The sequence below is a fragment of the Martes martes genome, assembly GCF_963455335.1.
Source record: "Martes martes genome assembly, chromosome: 12".
NCBI lineage: Eukaryota > Metazoa > Chordata > Mammalia > Carnivora > Mustelidae > Martes > Martes martes.
The window spans coordinates 16,662,130-16,677,801 of record NC_137900.1 but is presented as its reverse complement, the minus strand read 5'-3'; the positions used below and the strand labels follow the sequence as shown (position 1 = coordinate 16,677,801).

The 15,672-nt window shown below is 44.1% G+C and overlaps 1 protein-coding gene across 3 annotated transcripts in view; it reads right to left on the bottom strand.

Moving 5' to 3' along the window:
• The window catches only part of PCSK5 (proprotein convertase subtilisin/kexin type 5), a gene marked incomplete at both ends in the record, with an annotated part of 451,941 nt that overhangs the window by 242,539 nt on the left and 193,730 nt on the right, over nt 1–15,672 (bottom strand). For all 3 annotated transcript variants that reach the window (XM_080819756.1, XM_080819754.1, XM_080819755.1), the window contains one exon: nt 9,062–9,162. In XM_080819756.1, the coding sequence (XP_080675882.1) occupies nt 9,062–9,162 (101 nt within the window). The remainder of the gene's footprint in view (nt 1–9,061; nt 9,163–15,672) is intronic.

Below are 15,672 nucleotides of genomic sequence, written 5' to 3'. Positions count from 1 at the left end.
TAAAGGATAGAACAGTAGATGAGCAATTTATAATGTAAATAAATCCATATTCTTTATTTTCTCTCTTTTTAAAAATGCAAATGATCTCAGTCCTTTATAGCCACCATGATCTTAGTGAAAAGCATTTTCTAAGAAGAAATAAATTGCTGGGGGAGCCAATGCACCAAAGTGCAGTCAATAATTGTAAGAGAAACTGGCTACTGGCTACAGGTCTTGTTGCAAGACCTGGAGGCCCAGAGATCTTGTCCCATGGGTATTTATGCTTCTTTTATTTATTTATTTATTTATTTATTTATTTATTTATTTAAAAGATTTTATTTATTTACTTATTTGACGGAGATCACAAGCAGGCAGAGAGAGAGGAGGAAACAGACTCCCCACTGAGCGGAGAGCCCAACGTGGGGCTCGATCCCAGGACCCTGAGACCATGACCTGAGCCAAAAGCAGAGGCTTTAACCCACTGAGCCACCCAGGCGCCCCTATGCTTCTTTTAATTCTCAGAATCCCATGGAAAGAATAAAGGGTGTCTATTTCAGTAAATGGTATATAATCTACCCAAGAGCTCTGCTAAAAAACTAGACCTCAGCCTCGAGTTTTTCTTTCCCCTCAAGCACATTATTCTAATTCATTCCCTGTTTGCTGTCTCTGCAAAATGAACATCAGATCTATCCATTTCTTTCTGTCTCCATCATCATCACCCTGACCAGGCTACCCTAATCTCTCCTGAACTATGGTACTAGTTTCCAAAACGGTACCTGCTTTGCTCTTACACCAAAAGTTCTTCATGGAGAAGCTGGAATGATCTTTAAAATTTTTAATCAAATCATTTCTCCATCCTTAAAAGACTCTATAGATCTCAGTCATGCTTACTGGTTATGATGCCTTATAGGATCTGGACTCTTCCAAACCCTCAGCTCACAGTATCCATGCTTATCTTCCCATTTCTCAAACCCAGGAACCTTGTTCCAATCACACGGTCTTCCCAACTTGCTCCTCCCTCTCCGTGCAATGCTCAGTCCAGGTCTCGACCAGCAAGCCTTCGTATATTTCAGGTCTCAGCTAAAACATCACTTCCTCCAAAAGGTCTCTCCATCATCACTCTAGATAAAATGGTTCCCTTCATCAAATTACTCTCCATTATTCTACTCTGTTTGTGTTGTTCTTAGTACTTATCATCTATAAGTTTGTTTATTATAGACGGCTTTGCCAAAGAGGACAAAATTCCATGTCTGCCAACCAACCGTTCAATTCACAATGTCTAGTGTAGGAACGGATGAGTAGACCATTAATATAGGTCTACTGAATGGATGGATGGTTCCATCTAAGCTCACTGATACCAACACCCATATTCTCTTTACACACCTTTCAGAGATGAGAAAAATGAGATTAGAAGTTTCCTTTCAAAAATCCCTTCTCACACACTCCACCCCACTGCCCCTACCCTAGACTTAAACCAAGAGAAGCTTTCTATGTTGCTATTTTCTCAAAGTGGTATCATTACTTATAGAATTCTCAGGCATAGGGTCCTTTGAGAAGGAATTCTTGTCAAGATGGTAGAGAGCCTGGCATAGGATAGATAATGATATAATTATTATAAAATGAGTAAAGTCCAAGAAGACACCATAAAGGTCTTTCCCACCTTCAATCTTAAAGCAATCCTGCTTAGGTTAAATCACAAATCAGATACTTACAACATGAGACATTTCTAACGTAACATATGACACCTGGCAAGGAAAAATGCTGGCAATCGCAACTGAACCGAGAACTACTCTTCCTAAGAAGCAATCTTCATTATTACAGCAATAAGAGCAAAATACGTTCGGTGAATCCTATATTTTTGAAAATAAAACTAAGCAAAAGCAGCAGCTAACAATCACCTGATGACTTCTCTGTCTTCAGTTCAGTCTTCGGGCGACTCAACTATCCATCCCTTCCTCGTGTCCCCATCTCAGGAAGGGGACAGAACACATCAGGCTTAATCTCAAGACAATACAGGCTGAAGAAGCCTCCTGACCAGGGCTTTCGCTGCAATACAGGACACCCTTGGAAGCTGCGTTGTTTTAAGCCATTAACCGCTAGTTAGGTACAAAAGCTGAGTCCGGCGAAAATTGGCTTCCACATAATTTGAACTCGAAAAGTGCTAGAGGACACAGTGTATTGTCTGTGTGTGTGTAGACATAACAAAGCTATTTTCAAGCACAGGGCTGGCAGAAGGCCCGCGGTAACTGCTCTGTGGGTCTGGTTACAATTATTTCACTATAGGGAATCATCCAGGACTGTTCATCCCTTCTCTGTCCGCTGGGCCTCAAGTGGAAATGTGCGCTGTTTCTACCTCACAAACCTTTTCAGCTCTCCTCCCTGATCACATTTTAAGTCTCCCCACCCTCCTCATGCTCCGATCCCACCCCTTCATGCCAGAAATCTCGGCTAAATGCTAAGCCCAAACTACAACATTACAGGACTCGAGAAACTCTGAGAGTGTAGGGGAAGAGGGAGAGCGTGTTAACTCCATCCCTACCCTCGTCATTCTACAGAATCCGGGCTCCTGGCCCGTATTCTCACTCTTTGTGCATGTGCTTCTGAAGTTCTATGTGAAATAAGTAAAACCCTCCTAAAAGCTAAGAGTTGATACGTTCTCTGCTGTTTTACCTCAACAACCAAATGCATTTGCCTCCCAGCCTGCTGCAGCATTGCGTACAGGGGAATGTGGCCCTTGGGAGAATTTCTGATGGAACATTTTATACTGAAATGTCTTTTTAATTAAAAAAAAAAAACAAAGAAGATAAGAAGAATTTATAAGATATCAGGCCTAAGATGCTAACCCCAATATTTAGAAATGTTTATGTCTATCAAGTCCTTCTTATGTGGGCTCCCCACACAATGGTCAGTTCTAGGACTTTGAAGGCCCCCCATTAGTTACTTTAACTCAGCTTATTAAAAACTCCAGGCACCATCTCAACTGTCCCAGGTATGTATTTCTCTCAATAATTGAATCTCAAATATTTGAGGGCATTCCCTCATATTTTTCCTCCATTGGAAACATACATGGGTAAGACAGAGGTTATAACGAAAGGCAGAGCAAAGGCATAAGGTGGTTGATCAGTAGGAATGGTGTAACATTTATATAGATGGACTTTGTAGGTTTATAAGAAATGTAGATGGTCAGTTGAATTTCCTGAGAAGAGAATTTTCAGAATGGTTTTTCTGCAATCAACAGCATATGGTGTGAATCATCCTATGGCTCAACACATCTTTAATTCTTCACACACTGACCTTTCTGCGTCTTCCATTATCCCTTTCACTAAAGATCAAAGGTAGAGGGACTTCTCTTGGAAGCGAAGGGAGGGAATAACATCATGCCTTTATTTTACCCGTGTTAAGCCCAGTTTTAAGGAATAATCAGTAAACTGGGTAAGGGATGAGTTGATGTGGGTTGGGGAGAAGTCACTAATCAACACCAATGAGAGGAACTAAGATAAAAACAACGAATATATGAAATTGAGCAATGCTGTTCACCTCATTTCCTGGGTACAAAAAATAAGAAGGCTGGACTAGATGGATTGATCTAATGTTTGTTCAGAAATGACCTTTTGCAAAACACTGTGCTTAGATGTCACGGAGGATATGAAAGCGTCATGGAGCCAAAGTTCCAAGTTGGATCATGGAGCCTGGCCATTTCTGTTTTCGGCCAAATCCTGCATACTCCCCCCAAATGACTGCACTGGCTTTTGTAAACAATTCATGCTATATATTAGTGTACATCTGCCTCCCTTTGAAGGCAAGCAACAGGTTTTGCAAATATCTGAATTATGTCCTGCCTAATTCACTTAGCATGTAGCATGATGCTTTAATATTTTTTTTTTAGTATGTATCAGATATTTGTTATATGCCTATAAATAAAGACCGAAAGGTACAACCCTTCGTCTCAAGGAGTTTAAGCCTCATTTGGAAGAGAATTCATATAAAAACATCTGTAGTACAACAACAAACTAAGTTACCTAATACTATATCCTCTCTCTATACCTTCTAGGACCTGTGTTCTACAAATATGTATATGATATGTTCCAATGAGACATCTGAACTAGGAGAGAACAGACAGGTAATAAGAAGGAGACGAGCCTACCTAGAGATGTGTGTGTCTGTCTGCCTGTGAAGCTAGCGTACCAGAAGCAGCAAATGCTTAATACACTTCAGGTATATTTCTAGTACAGAATTTGTGTATTTTCTGCCACCCTAATTTGTATATTCTCTGAAGTTAGGTCCAGATACATGAGATGAGATGTTCTCAAAGGAAGGTATCCCTGAGGCCCCTGAGATCTGAAATCTGAGGAAAATGCTTCCAGGTCACTTAAAACAAGGATTTGTGGAATGTTCTGTGTATCAGTTACACTCCTTCTCAGAGTCCTAAGTAATTTTAGAAATTTCTACCCAACTCAGTCCCCTTTATTGACCATTCGTTGTGTAACAGTTCTTGATTGCTGAATATAGATTATTCAAATTCCCAATGAGAGACCATTTGCAACTTAAGGCCAAAAGGTTTCTTTAGCAAAGTTAAATTCTGAATGTCCTGAGCTAATGCTGGTAATTGAACATATAAAAGACTCCAGTAAACTAGCTTCTCTTTGCTAATAGTTACAGACTCAGATCAGGGAAACTTTCAGTAAAACATAGTATAAGAAACTGAATAGTAGGGGCACCTTGGTGGCTCGGTTCATTAAGTTCTACCCTTTGCTCAGGTCATAATCTCGAGGTTCTGGGATCAAGCCCCACGTCGGGCTCTATGCTCAGTGGGGAGTCTGCTTCTCTCATTGTCTCTGCCCTTCCCCCATTCATGTTCTCTCTCAAATAAAGTCTTAAAAAATAATCTGAACAGTATCTTTTTATGAACATCAATTATTTCCATTTTTATTTTATAAATCATTTAGTAGGAAACATCATGTACTAACAACTGTCTTTTCTCTTCTCAGGGGCTAGAGGACCCGCAATATATATATATATTTGTGTCAAGATGCAAGGCTGTTTTTACATGTGACCTGGTGTTCTTTTAGGCTGCTCCCCTAAAACCATGAGTCATGTTTCACTACTTTCTTCATTAAAGAACACTCATTTTACCAGAACTTTCTGAGTTACGCTGTACAAAAAGACATTACTTGAAGCAGCAACAGCCCAAATGATAATTAGTTCACTCCTAACCACTGATACACATTCCCACTCTGCTGAAAAACCCAAAAATTCCTTGCAAATCCACAAAACCCCCCAAATTGAAATATTCTAAACTGCTGAACTAATACAGAAAAAGAGCACCCCAACACAAGAAGTTGTCTCCCCTCTCTTTGAAGAGTACAGTTTTATCTCTTATTCTGAAATTGCTTATAGCTTTTAGAAAGCTAAGAAATGTACAAGTGCCCCAGCCACGTCCTTGGGAGCAAAGGAAACTACCTTATTTACTAAAAAGGCAAAGTTTGTGATGAGGCTTCAGAGGCAGGAGAGCTCAAACCCAGAAAGAGCAGGAAAGGTGGCAGAGTTTTAGAGCCATTCCAAATCCCTCCTGTCTTGGGAGGATTCACTTTACCTGAGATCTGGGGTGCGCGATGGGGGAGTCTGTTATGACACACGTTCCTACAAGGATGGTCTGGGCCGGGGGTTGGGGGAGGGGTGTCTGTCCTGTGAGCCGTCACACAGCCAAGTTAACTCATGACCCAGCTTTTTTCAGGCTGGGATAAGAGATCTGCACTCTGGAAGCTTATCTGTTTCTGTGGTTTGCATCTGTTTTTGTTTTCTCTCCCCTTAGATTCCTAACAATGTGTTTTTCGGGTTTTTATCCGTTTGTTTTTTTGGGAAAATCTCCAAGGGGAGGGGAGCAGGAAGAATCCGAATGGCAGAGAGCCCATCGGGTCAAGGGGCTCCAAAGGGAGATCTACTGTTCTGATGCAGGCAAGCACCTGCAGGTGCGGAGAAATCAGGCTGCGGGGAGCGCCGGAGGTGGGAGCTTTCCCTGAGTAGATACTGTAGTCTAGTGACCTTCGGAGAAATGAAGCTGCTTCCCTCCAGGGTTGGGCGATGCCAATCAACAGGGACCGAAGCCTGAGCCTCACCCTTCCTCACTGACCGGCGCAGGGGATGCGTGTCTGCAGTGTCCTGGGGCATAACTCTGCCTCGCTCTGCCTTTTCCTCCTCTCTTCTTACAAGGGACTATCTTGTAGATGAGGCTTTTCAGTTTGTGAGAGGAGAGGCAGACTCTCCAAATACCAAGGTCTAAGCATTGCTGGAAAGTACGAGGATAAGAGGAGATCCTGGGGAAAAGGTGTGGGGGCTGCGGAGTGGGTGAGGTTGGCGGAGCTCCTGGCAAAAATTTCTTAGTTCCAGGTCCATTTTCCTTATGTGGGAGGAAATTATTGATCCTCGTAGATCAATCATGTCTGACCCTTTCATTTAATCCTCAGACAGCTTTCTCCTAGCCTCCACCTTCACTCCAAGGCAAAGACTGGCCTGTAGCACAAGCCAATGGAGTTAACAGCAAGGCCGATCCTTTCTTATTTCATCAGATTACTGGCCATCTACTTTGGCCCCACGATCAAACTGAACTGCTTAAAATCTTAACCTACAGTCGATTTTTCCAGGTTAGGGTATATCCTGCAACCTTTCTTCCACCCATCACACTTGTGGCAAAAATTAGTCTTTAAAAATGCTCAAAACGCAGACAAAGAGAAAACAGACCAAGACTTTCAGAGTGTTCCCAGCCCCAAAGCGAATTTCTCCAATTGAGTGGGCTGTTTGGGGCACAAATGTTAAGGATTTTCCATTTGAGCTTAAATAGTGCGCAAAAGAATTGTTGAAATATTAGTGTTACAGCAATATCTCAAGGAACTGAGTATCACATAGGTCTACAGTCACAGACAGGACCCTTGGTTGCTGAGTTTGAGATGACAACCATTTTTGGGGGGAATGGGGAGATGCAGGAAAAGTTTCTGACTTTTCTTTCCCTTTGGTATTCTGTGCCTCGGGAAATACTCCCGAGAAACACCCCAGAATTTCAGGATGAAGATAATATATTTTCAAAACTCCAATCAACAGTGACCACTTTAAAAACAGACAGTTAATGGAGACTTCTGGGGGCAGAACTGCCCAGTGAAATGTAACAGGGTAAGTGCAAGTTCTTTGCTACACCCGAATTTCCACCACGTTAAAAGATAGAATATTCTACCTGCTTGTGCGTGCTCTCTTTCTCTAGAACTGACAAATAAATAAATAAATAAAATCTTCGAAAGCTAGAATATGCTGAAATGATTAATAATTAGCCTCCTCCAAAAGGAAGAAATACAAACATCTGTGGGAAGCTGGGCTTCCCTTAGCACCAATGCTTAGGCAAGAGGCCAAGAAGAGGTACGACACCCGCCATGTCCGGAATGTTTCCGTCCCCACAAAACTCTTATGTAGACACCTATTGCCCACCATAATGGTACTAGGACGTGCGGCCTTTGGGAGGTGATTAGGTCAGGAGGGTGGAGCCTTCAGGAGTGAGATCAGTACCCTTTTAAGAGACCCCAGAGAGCTCCCTCGTCTTGCCCCTTCTTGCTACCATGGGACCCACTTAGGAAACGGACCTTCACCACACACCGAATCCGCCAGCATCTCGATTTTAGACTTGCAGACCTCCAGCAAAAGCAGAAATAAGTGTCTGTGGTTTATAAGCTACCCCATTTATGGTATTTTGTGACAGTGGTCTGAACAGACTACAGCAGCCCACAACCAAAGCTCTGTTTTTCTGCCTGTCTTACTTCAAGGCTTTCCACGGCTTATAATGTACCCTTTCCATATCACTTTAAGGCCCGAGAGCCTTTACCCAGGCCCCCTGCCTTAAAAAGCAGCAGCTGTGAATGTACTGAGAACGAGCCAAAACCTTTCTTATTGAAGTACCCGAGTCTTGTCATGATTCTCGCACTCTTTTCGGTCACCTACTATTGCTGTACATCAGGGTAGGACTAAATCGAAGGATCTTTCCCTTCCTCCCTCAGGCAGGGGTGCAAGGCTATTTTTGGAAAAACACTTACGTTATTACTTCAGTTGCTTTTATGGTCCCCTTGTAGGAGGGGTCAGAGTGCAGGCCCACAGTCCCTTTTCTAAAATCTTTGGACCTGATGCGCTTGGAATTCAAAAATTTTTTCAGATACGGCATCCAGAGCACATATTACACAAAATTTCCAATGGAGGTGGCAGGGAAGGGGAGGTCTGAGCCAGCACCTTGTAATCAAATACATTGATATTTCTGCGGTAAAATGTAGGAATTTTCACAACAAAGACTGTAAAAGGCCTCACACCAGTTCAGGGCAAGCTTTGCCATGAGAGGACATTGTGTGTCAAATGTGCAAAAGAACTTCCAGTTTTCTGGACGTTTCGGATTTTGAAAGCGAGGGTAAGAGAGTATAGATCTCTATGAGGTTTTGAAAGAATTAAGGTCAATGATTTCAAAGAGTTAAGAGAGAAAAATCTGTTGGTGTTTAGAGAAAGGTGAGACCCACTGCACATCATCCAAGGGTGCCTCTTCAAACGGGTCTTTCAGACACAGAATTTGACCGTGTTGAACAGGACAGAAGGTAGATGGGTTGTTCCTGTCCCTGCACCTCTGTCATAGGACCTGGACACAGTCTGTCCCCCAGAGGGAGCACTATTGTCCTGGAATTTGAGCTGCCTCGCTGTCCCTCAGGGAAAGGGCCCCTGACTGCTCTGAGACGCACAGGAACATTCCCAGACTAGAATAAAAACCTCAACAAGGCAAGAGTGTTGGAGCCAATTGGCACGCTTGCGCTATGACTCCATAATAAAGTAATTACACAGTTTGATTTTTTAAGGATATAAAAACCAAAAAAAAAAAGTGGTTTTTTTTTTCTTAATATAGGGAAAACAATTCTTGCTAAAACCCTCATCTTTGGCATTTTAAAGGTGGGACTTAGAAGGTTCTATTCTGGGTTCTTGTGCTAGGGATTCTATCGTAGGGGATGGGTAAGTGGTCCTTGAGATGAGGGGCTGTCGTCAGCAGAGACATAGGGAGATAAAGGCTTACTTGGCTTCCAGGGCCAGTGCGATGATGCCCGCGGCCATGGGGGCCGAGGCCGAGGTCCCAGTGTGGTTGTCCGTGCAGCGCTGCCTCAGATCTGTAGTAATCTAGAAGACAAAAATGAAAAATTTAGGGTTCTAGGGCCATGGGAGTCCCATGCAAGTTGAATGAAATTCCCTCATAAAAGTTGAACGGGGGGGGGGGGTGTTGAAACAGTTGTTTTAAATTCCTTGTCCCTGCACTCCCGTGACTGTATCACTTCTAGAGAATCGCCTGTGTAAGTCAACTTTGAACAGAGAAGCATCTGGAAATCAGACTCCACTTCTGTTAAAACCGGGGTCAGGACTAGGGCTTTGGCTTGGAACATAGGGGTTATGCCTTCCATTTTCCCCCCAAACCCCCGCTTGCCGCTTGCTTCACCCCAGACCCAGCTCGAGTTAAAACTAAAGTTCTCTCATGACCCCAACATTTTTCATGATCAGATATGTGGAAGCAACCAGCAGACCCTGAGGTGGGCACTGCAAGCATGAAAGCACACGGTCCGGCCCTGCTTTTCCAGAACGGACACCCCGGGAGAGGCACGGGTGTTAAGCAAAGGCGTGCTCTGCCATAGACCTCCTCAAAGATTTAACGTGAATACCCAAAACAAGGTCGAACCCAGGGTGCCTGAGGGGAAGTTACCGCACTGAGGGCCTGGCGGTATATTACAGAAGGAGATTTCGCCATTTCTCCATTTTTGCAATCAGAACGCGAGCACCAGATAATTTTTTTTCTTTCTTGGTTTGAATCCAGTTTGCTTCAGCTGCGGCTGAATAACATTCCTATCAGCAAGAGCCCTGCTTTTAAACCTTCCCTTCACGATCATTTCACTCAGGGAGAAAAAGTTGAAGTGAGAGTCTCCTTAACAAGACAAATAAAACACGCTGGGGTAAGATTTTGCAAACCAGTGAAATATCTAAGATTTAAAAAACCCTCCCTCCCTAAGAACCGTCTACTTTTGCCTCCTTGGGACTGATATCGCTCCTGCTAGGAATGCACAAGCCTTGTGAGGGGAGCTGGTGCCCTTCTCGAAGTTACTGGAAGACAGCGGTCAAGCTTTGTTTGGCATCAAGACAAATAGGAAAACTGAGGTGAAAGTTCATCAGAAAGGTGTGGGGGGGACAAAGGCAGTTGAAGGCAAAGTCCTGTGGTTCTAAGGTGTATCGTTCCAGAGGAGTGTGGAGGTTGGTTGATTTGGAAAGAAATCTGATCTTCACAGGAAGATAGTGCTGCGTAAGTCTTCAGAAATGAGCCTTCCCCTAATAGTTACCTCAGAGTCCCCTCAGGATGTCTGAATGGACCTTTAATTATCTGGTATGGATCTACATTGACAAGCTAGCTGACCTAGTTTCACACAGGGCCAACAGTTCTCTTTTCTTTGTTCCTTTTGACACTTTTAATGTCACCAGACCATCCATACCAGAGAGGCACCGATACCCAAGGAGTGGCAGAATGAACAAAAATATATAGAGCCATAAGACATGGTGGTGGGAGAGAGGAGGCAAGCCTTACCCTCTTTTCTTAAATAAGTGAATGGTGGCTGAGAGCCCCCACAGTGTGTCTGGCAAGCCAGGGAGGTTGTTTCTTGATGAACAGACGTGGTTAACTAGCCATCTTCTGAACCTCCGTGTTGGATGCTTATAAGATATCTGGGTAAACAGAGCCTGACCCACTCCTACATAAGAAACTTTCTTGATTTTTATTCATTGACTTTAAAAGGTATTTTTTGAGGTTTTTTTTGTTGTTGTTGAGGTAAAAAAGCACATAACACAAATTTACCATTTCAACAACTTTTTAAGGGTCGAGTATAGTATTGTTAACTATATGCACGCTGTTGTACGAGAGATCTCTTGAGCACATTTTTATCTTTTATGAATAAAATTCCACCCACTAAACAACTCCCCATTCTTCCCTCCTCCCAGCCTTTGGTAACCACCATTTTACCTTCTGTTTCTATGAGTTTTACTACTCTAAGGTACCTCATATAAACATAATTGTATGTATTTGTCTTTGCGCGCACGTGTGTGTGAGATCTGGCTTATTTCACTCAGAATAATGTCCCCAAGTTTCGTTTTGTTGTAGTACATGGCAGGATTTCCTTCTTTTGAGGCTGTATAATATTTCATTGTATGTATTTACCACATTTTCTTCCCTCATCCACTCATCAGTGGACATTTGGGTGCCTTCCATCTCTTGGCTCTGGTGAATAATGCTGCCAAGAGCACGGGGAAGCAAAGATCTCTTCACAATCCTGTTTTCAATTCTTTTGACTACGTGACCAGACGTGGGACGGCTGGATCATTAAAGGGCCGTCTACTTCATTTGAAATTGCTGGTCAACGCACAGCCTTGTTTTCCAAAGTCCTTGGTCCGTACGTCAAGGCATAAACACCCCAGAAACAGTCTGTTTCCGAGTCTCCAGATCCTCTGTTGTTGAGAGATGGCCCTGCCTGCATTCTTCTCATTTTACCTCACCCTCATGGTCACATTCCTTGGCCAAATTTTCTTTTTTTTTTTTCAATGACTTGTGCCTGGATTCAAGATTTTTCACCAAGTCTTCCCACTTGGCTCCTTTTGCTTGTCCTTCTGCTGTACCAGACCCTTGCCGTGCACAGAAACCCATCCAAAATAAACACCCCAAGTGTGTGTTTAACGTTTTTGAGTCGAATCAAGAGCCATCTCCCACCAACCTCCAACGTGAATGATAAAAACTTTGGGACGTCAGGTCCCCAACAGGAAGAAGGCTCATCCCTACAGAGTCCCCAGGTAGAGACGTACATGCTGTATGCGTTAAGCAAAAAGGCGCCCCGTACTTTTCTATACAGACACCAACCGCATGTTACGTGTTCTCAGTACGGCCACGCTTGTGGAATTCCCGACCGGCGCTGGGCTCTCCTTTATTTATTTATTTTTCAAGCACTTTATCTAAAGGAAACCTAAGAAGTGAAAAAAGAGCAAAAACGGGGTGAGGTAGGAAGACAGGGAGAGTGGAAGGGAGAAAGGAAAGAAACAAAAGCCATCTCCCTCCCTCCCTCCTTCTCACCCTGCTTTCAGGGAAAATTCCAGCTGGGCCATTTCAAGAGGAAGTTACTGTCACTGGTGGAAATATTTAAGCGTCAATTACTGGAAAGATCTAAGGCAGGCTTTTCATCATTAAGAGAAATCACAGTATCAGGGAATTTGGAGGTCTCCCTTTAGAACGAAAAGGCAAAGACCACCAAGGAGAATGCAGTCTCGAAGAAAAATGATGTCCCCCAAACAGGAACCACATGGGGGACCCCATTAATCACAACGCGTGCACGCAGACCCTGACAGCGTAATTTAAAAAGCCAAGTTGCGTGGAAGAGTTGGCCCGTGTCATGGAGGCCGGAGGCTCTACGTGTGAGAACGGAAAACTAAAGCCTGGAAGTTTCGATGCCGTTTTAAAGCAAGTCTCGAAATTTGGTTTTCATCCCCGGGGATGCATCTCGCGCGCTCCAGACTCCCTCGGTTCACTACCCAAATCAGAAACAGAATTCTCCTCCACGCAACTTCTCAGATTGCTCAAGAAAACATCCTCCCTGTCCGTCAGAGTGGGGGAAACAGGAGAGGACACCAGGCCTCGAGCCAGATCAAAGCTATCCTGGTGAGCAAATTAGACGTTTGGCCTGTCTCAGGATGAAGAGCAGACAGTTTGGGAAACACCAGCGCGTTAGGGATGTCCTCTGTGTTTGGTGAGAAGGGGTGGGCGTCGTTCAGGTCTAGTCTCACTCCCTCTGAGCAGAGCCCTGGCTTTTTCTCATCCTAAGCTCTTATTTCCTATTATTTCACATTTCATTAGCTGGGCTGATTGGATCTTTTATTCCAGCCTGTTGAGGAAATTCTCCAGGGAACCTCAGCTCAGGCTGACTTTGGCCATGAGTGACAAGTCTTAATAGCAACCCTGGAGTTAAGAGTTTCTATCTCCCTGATATCTTGCGATGTTTTATTTTGAAGGGGCCATATTGTCTCCTATCTGTTAAAAGAGCAACCAAGCAGATATTTTTAAAACATGAAATGATTCTACTGTCTGTTAGGTTGAATTTGTTTCTGGTGTGGAGTTTGATTTGGATGAGGAATGTGCCAGAAAAGCTGTTTCAAACACAGCGATGGGGGAATGAAGGCAGAAAATAAATCTTCAATGTGTCAATGAATAAAACAGAAGAAGCTGATTTATTAAGCACGGCAAAATAAAAGGCAATGGAGGACCAATTCATGCTCCCTGGGTTCAACCAAAGTCTGGTCTAAAATGCAGTCGTGACCGAGGAGGCCACACAGCACTCCAGCCCCGTGTTGCTAGGGGAACCTGGAGATGAGACGTGCAAACGTGAGGTTCTGCTTACAAAGGCGAGGCCACCATCACTGGAGGAGTCTGCCGTCGTCGATGATTTTCGCATTTCTGTCATGTTCAGCTCTGTGCTAGGTAGGGAGCAGAAGCACAGTATTTATTGGCTAAGCTGAATTATTAACATCAAGCTCCCTCAGACTCTACTTGAAGGCCCTCCAATTATTAAGAAAGACCTCAAGGTTTTTTTTCTGTTGTTGTTGTTTGGTTGGGTTTTTTTTGGGTTTTTTTTTTTTTGGTCAAATCTCCAAATAAATCTCCAATAAATCTCCAAATAAAGCTCACATACACTTAGAAGCCACCTACAAAAGAGTATGTGTATATGTGTGCATCTAATCCAGGGTCTAAAGTAGAGCTCTTCACCACCGCTGTTGCTACCCCAAGCTGGATGGCTTAGAAAAGTGTCACCACTTGCAACAAGGGGGACGGCACACAACAGGTGTTTACATGGGTGCACATGCATGTGTGTGCATAAAACTACATTGAAATCCACAGGACCCCTGCGCACTAGATACACTATTAACTCAGGAAGTGGGAGGCTCAGAGGGAACAACTTGCCCAAGGAGGCATAGCTACTAAAGAGATGGGTAAGTGGTAGAGGATAAAATCCTGACATGGCCCCAAATGGAAAAGCTGAGTCACAGGGGGTCGCCGTCCGTGAAAGCCAAGATGGCCGCTCCAGACCACCGCCGGCCATGGCGGTGGAACTGGCCTTGAGATCCAGTTCCCATCAGCAAGTGGGCATCTACGCTCTCCTTCAGGCCACAGTGGAAATTAGAACTTTTGAGGAACAAACTGTCTTTTCCTCTTTTTTTTTTTTTTTTAAGATTTTATTTATTTGAGAGAGAGACTAAATGAGAGAAAGCAAGCATGATCAGGAGAGTGGGGAGGAGGAGAGGGAGAGAGGGAAGTCGACTCCCCGCTGAGCGGAGAGCCTGACGTGGGGCTCAAACCCAGGACCCTGGGATCACGATCTGAGCCAATGGCAGACGCTTAACCAACGGAGCCACCCAGGTGCCCCTGTCCTTTCTTCTTTTTAACACTCTCTAGAGACGATGTGTCCAACTTTCCAAACGCACTACAGACATCTGGGTTTGCTCGTCTTCTGCTTGAAAAATAATAACATTTCTCAAATCGAAAGAAGAAACGGAGAGATGATAGAAATCAACCCCAGCTTGAACGGTAGCTGTACTGGAATAACGACTGGGGTGGCGGGGGAGGGCGGGAGCGGGGAGCGGGATGTTTCTGCAAAAAAAGAAAATGCGTAGCTGCTTAGGAACACTGAAAGCAATAAGAGAATTCCTCCACATGGAGTGGGTCGCTCAGTCCAAGCCTGAGATACTCCAGGCGGCAAGTATGTTTTGAACACAAAAAAAATAACATGACGTCAGGAGAGGGCTGAGCACAGCCTATATTCTCAACCCTTGGCTCGCGAGACCCCTCCCAGGGGGAATGCGATCACTGCCATACGCCAAGCCCTAAGACAAATTACTAGAGGAAAAAGGGCAAAGGTTGAACTAGTCCCCAAAGAAAGGGATCATTTAATGACAGGAGGGGCTGGGGAGAGAGGGAAGCTTTATTCCCCAAACAGAACCAAGGAGAGATTTCAGGAGGCAGTGAAGGGTGACAGGCGGGACCTTTGATGCCCTTCGACCCGAACAAAGGTTGTAGGTACAGCTTTATCACGTAGCAAGAGTCCTGTGGGCCATTTCCTATGCCAAATATTTTATTGTCAAATGCCCTTTGCCTTTCACCGACGACGGACCAGAAGGAGGAGTTTCTCTTAAAGAAACAGAACATCTCCCTGTCTTCCTGTAGCTATACAAACAGCTCGTGAAGGTGCCATCCTTCCCAGTGTCTGATGGTGATTTATGCACCAATATTTACTCAGCTCAGGCTCTGGGAAGGAACAAGGCAAAGTCTTCAACCTCACGCCGTTTCCAATCTAGTGTTTCACAAACAGTTTCCAATCTGTTTTTCCAGAACAGACAGCAAGGAATCGTGCAACGTCCTAAATTGTTCTAAGGACACGAGGAAGAAAATTGAACAGATAAAAAGAGTGGGAGATGGGAGTGCCTGACTTTAAGGGAGGTGGGAAAGAAAATCCTCCTTGAGCTGATGCTCTAGAAGAGGCACGAATTAAGGGCTATCTGGGGGGAACGGTGCCTTAATAGATGACACTTGCTGCAAGACAGAGGGCCCTGGCTGGGAGGTCA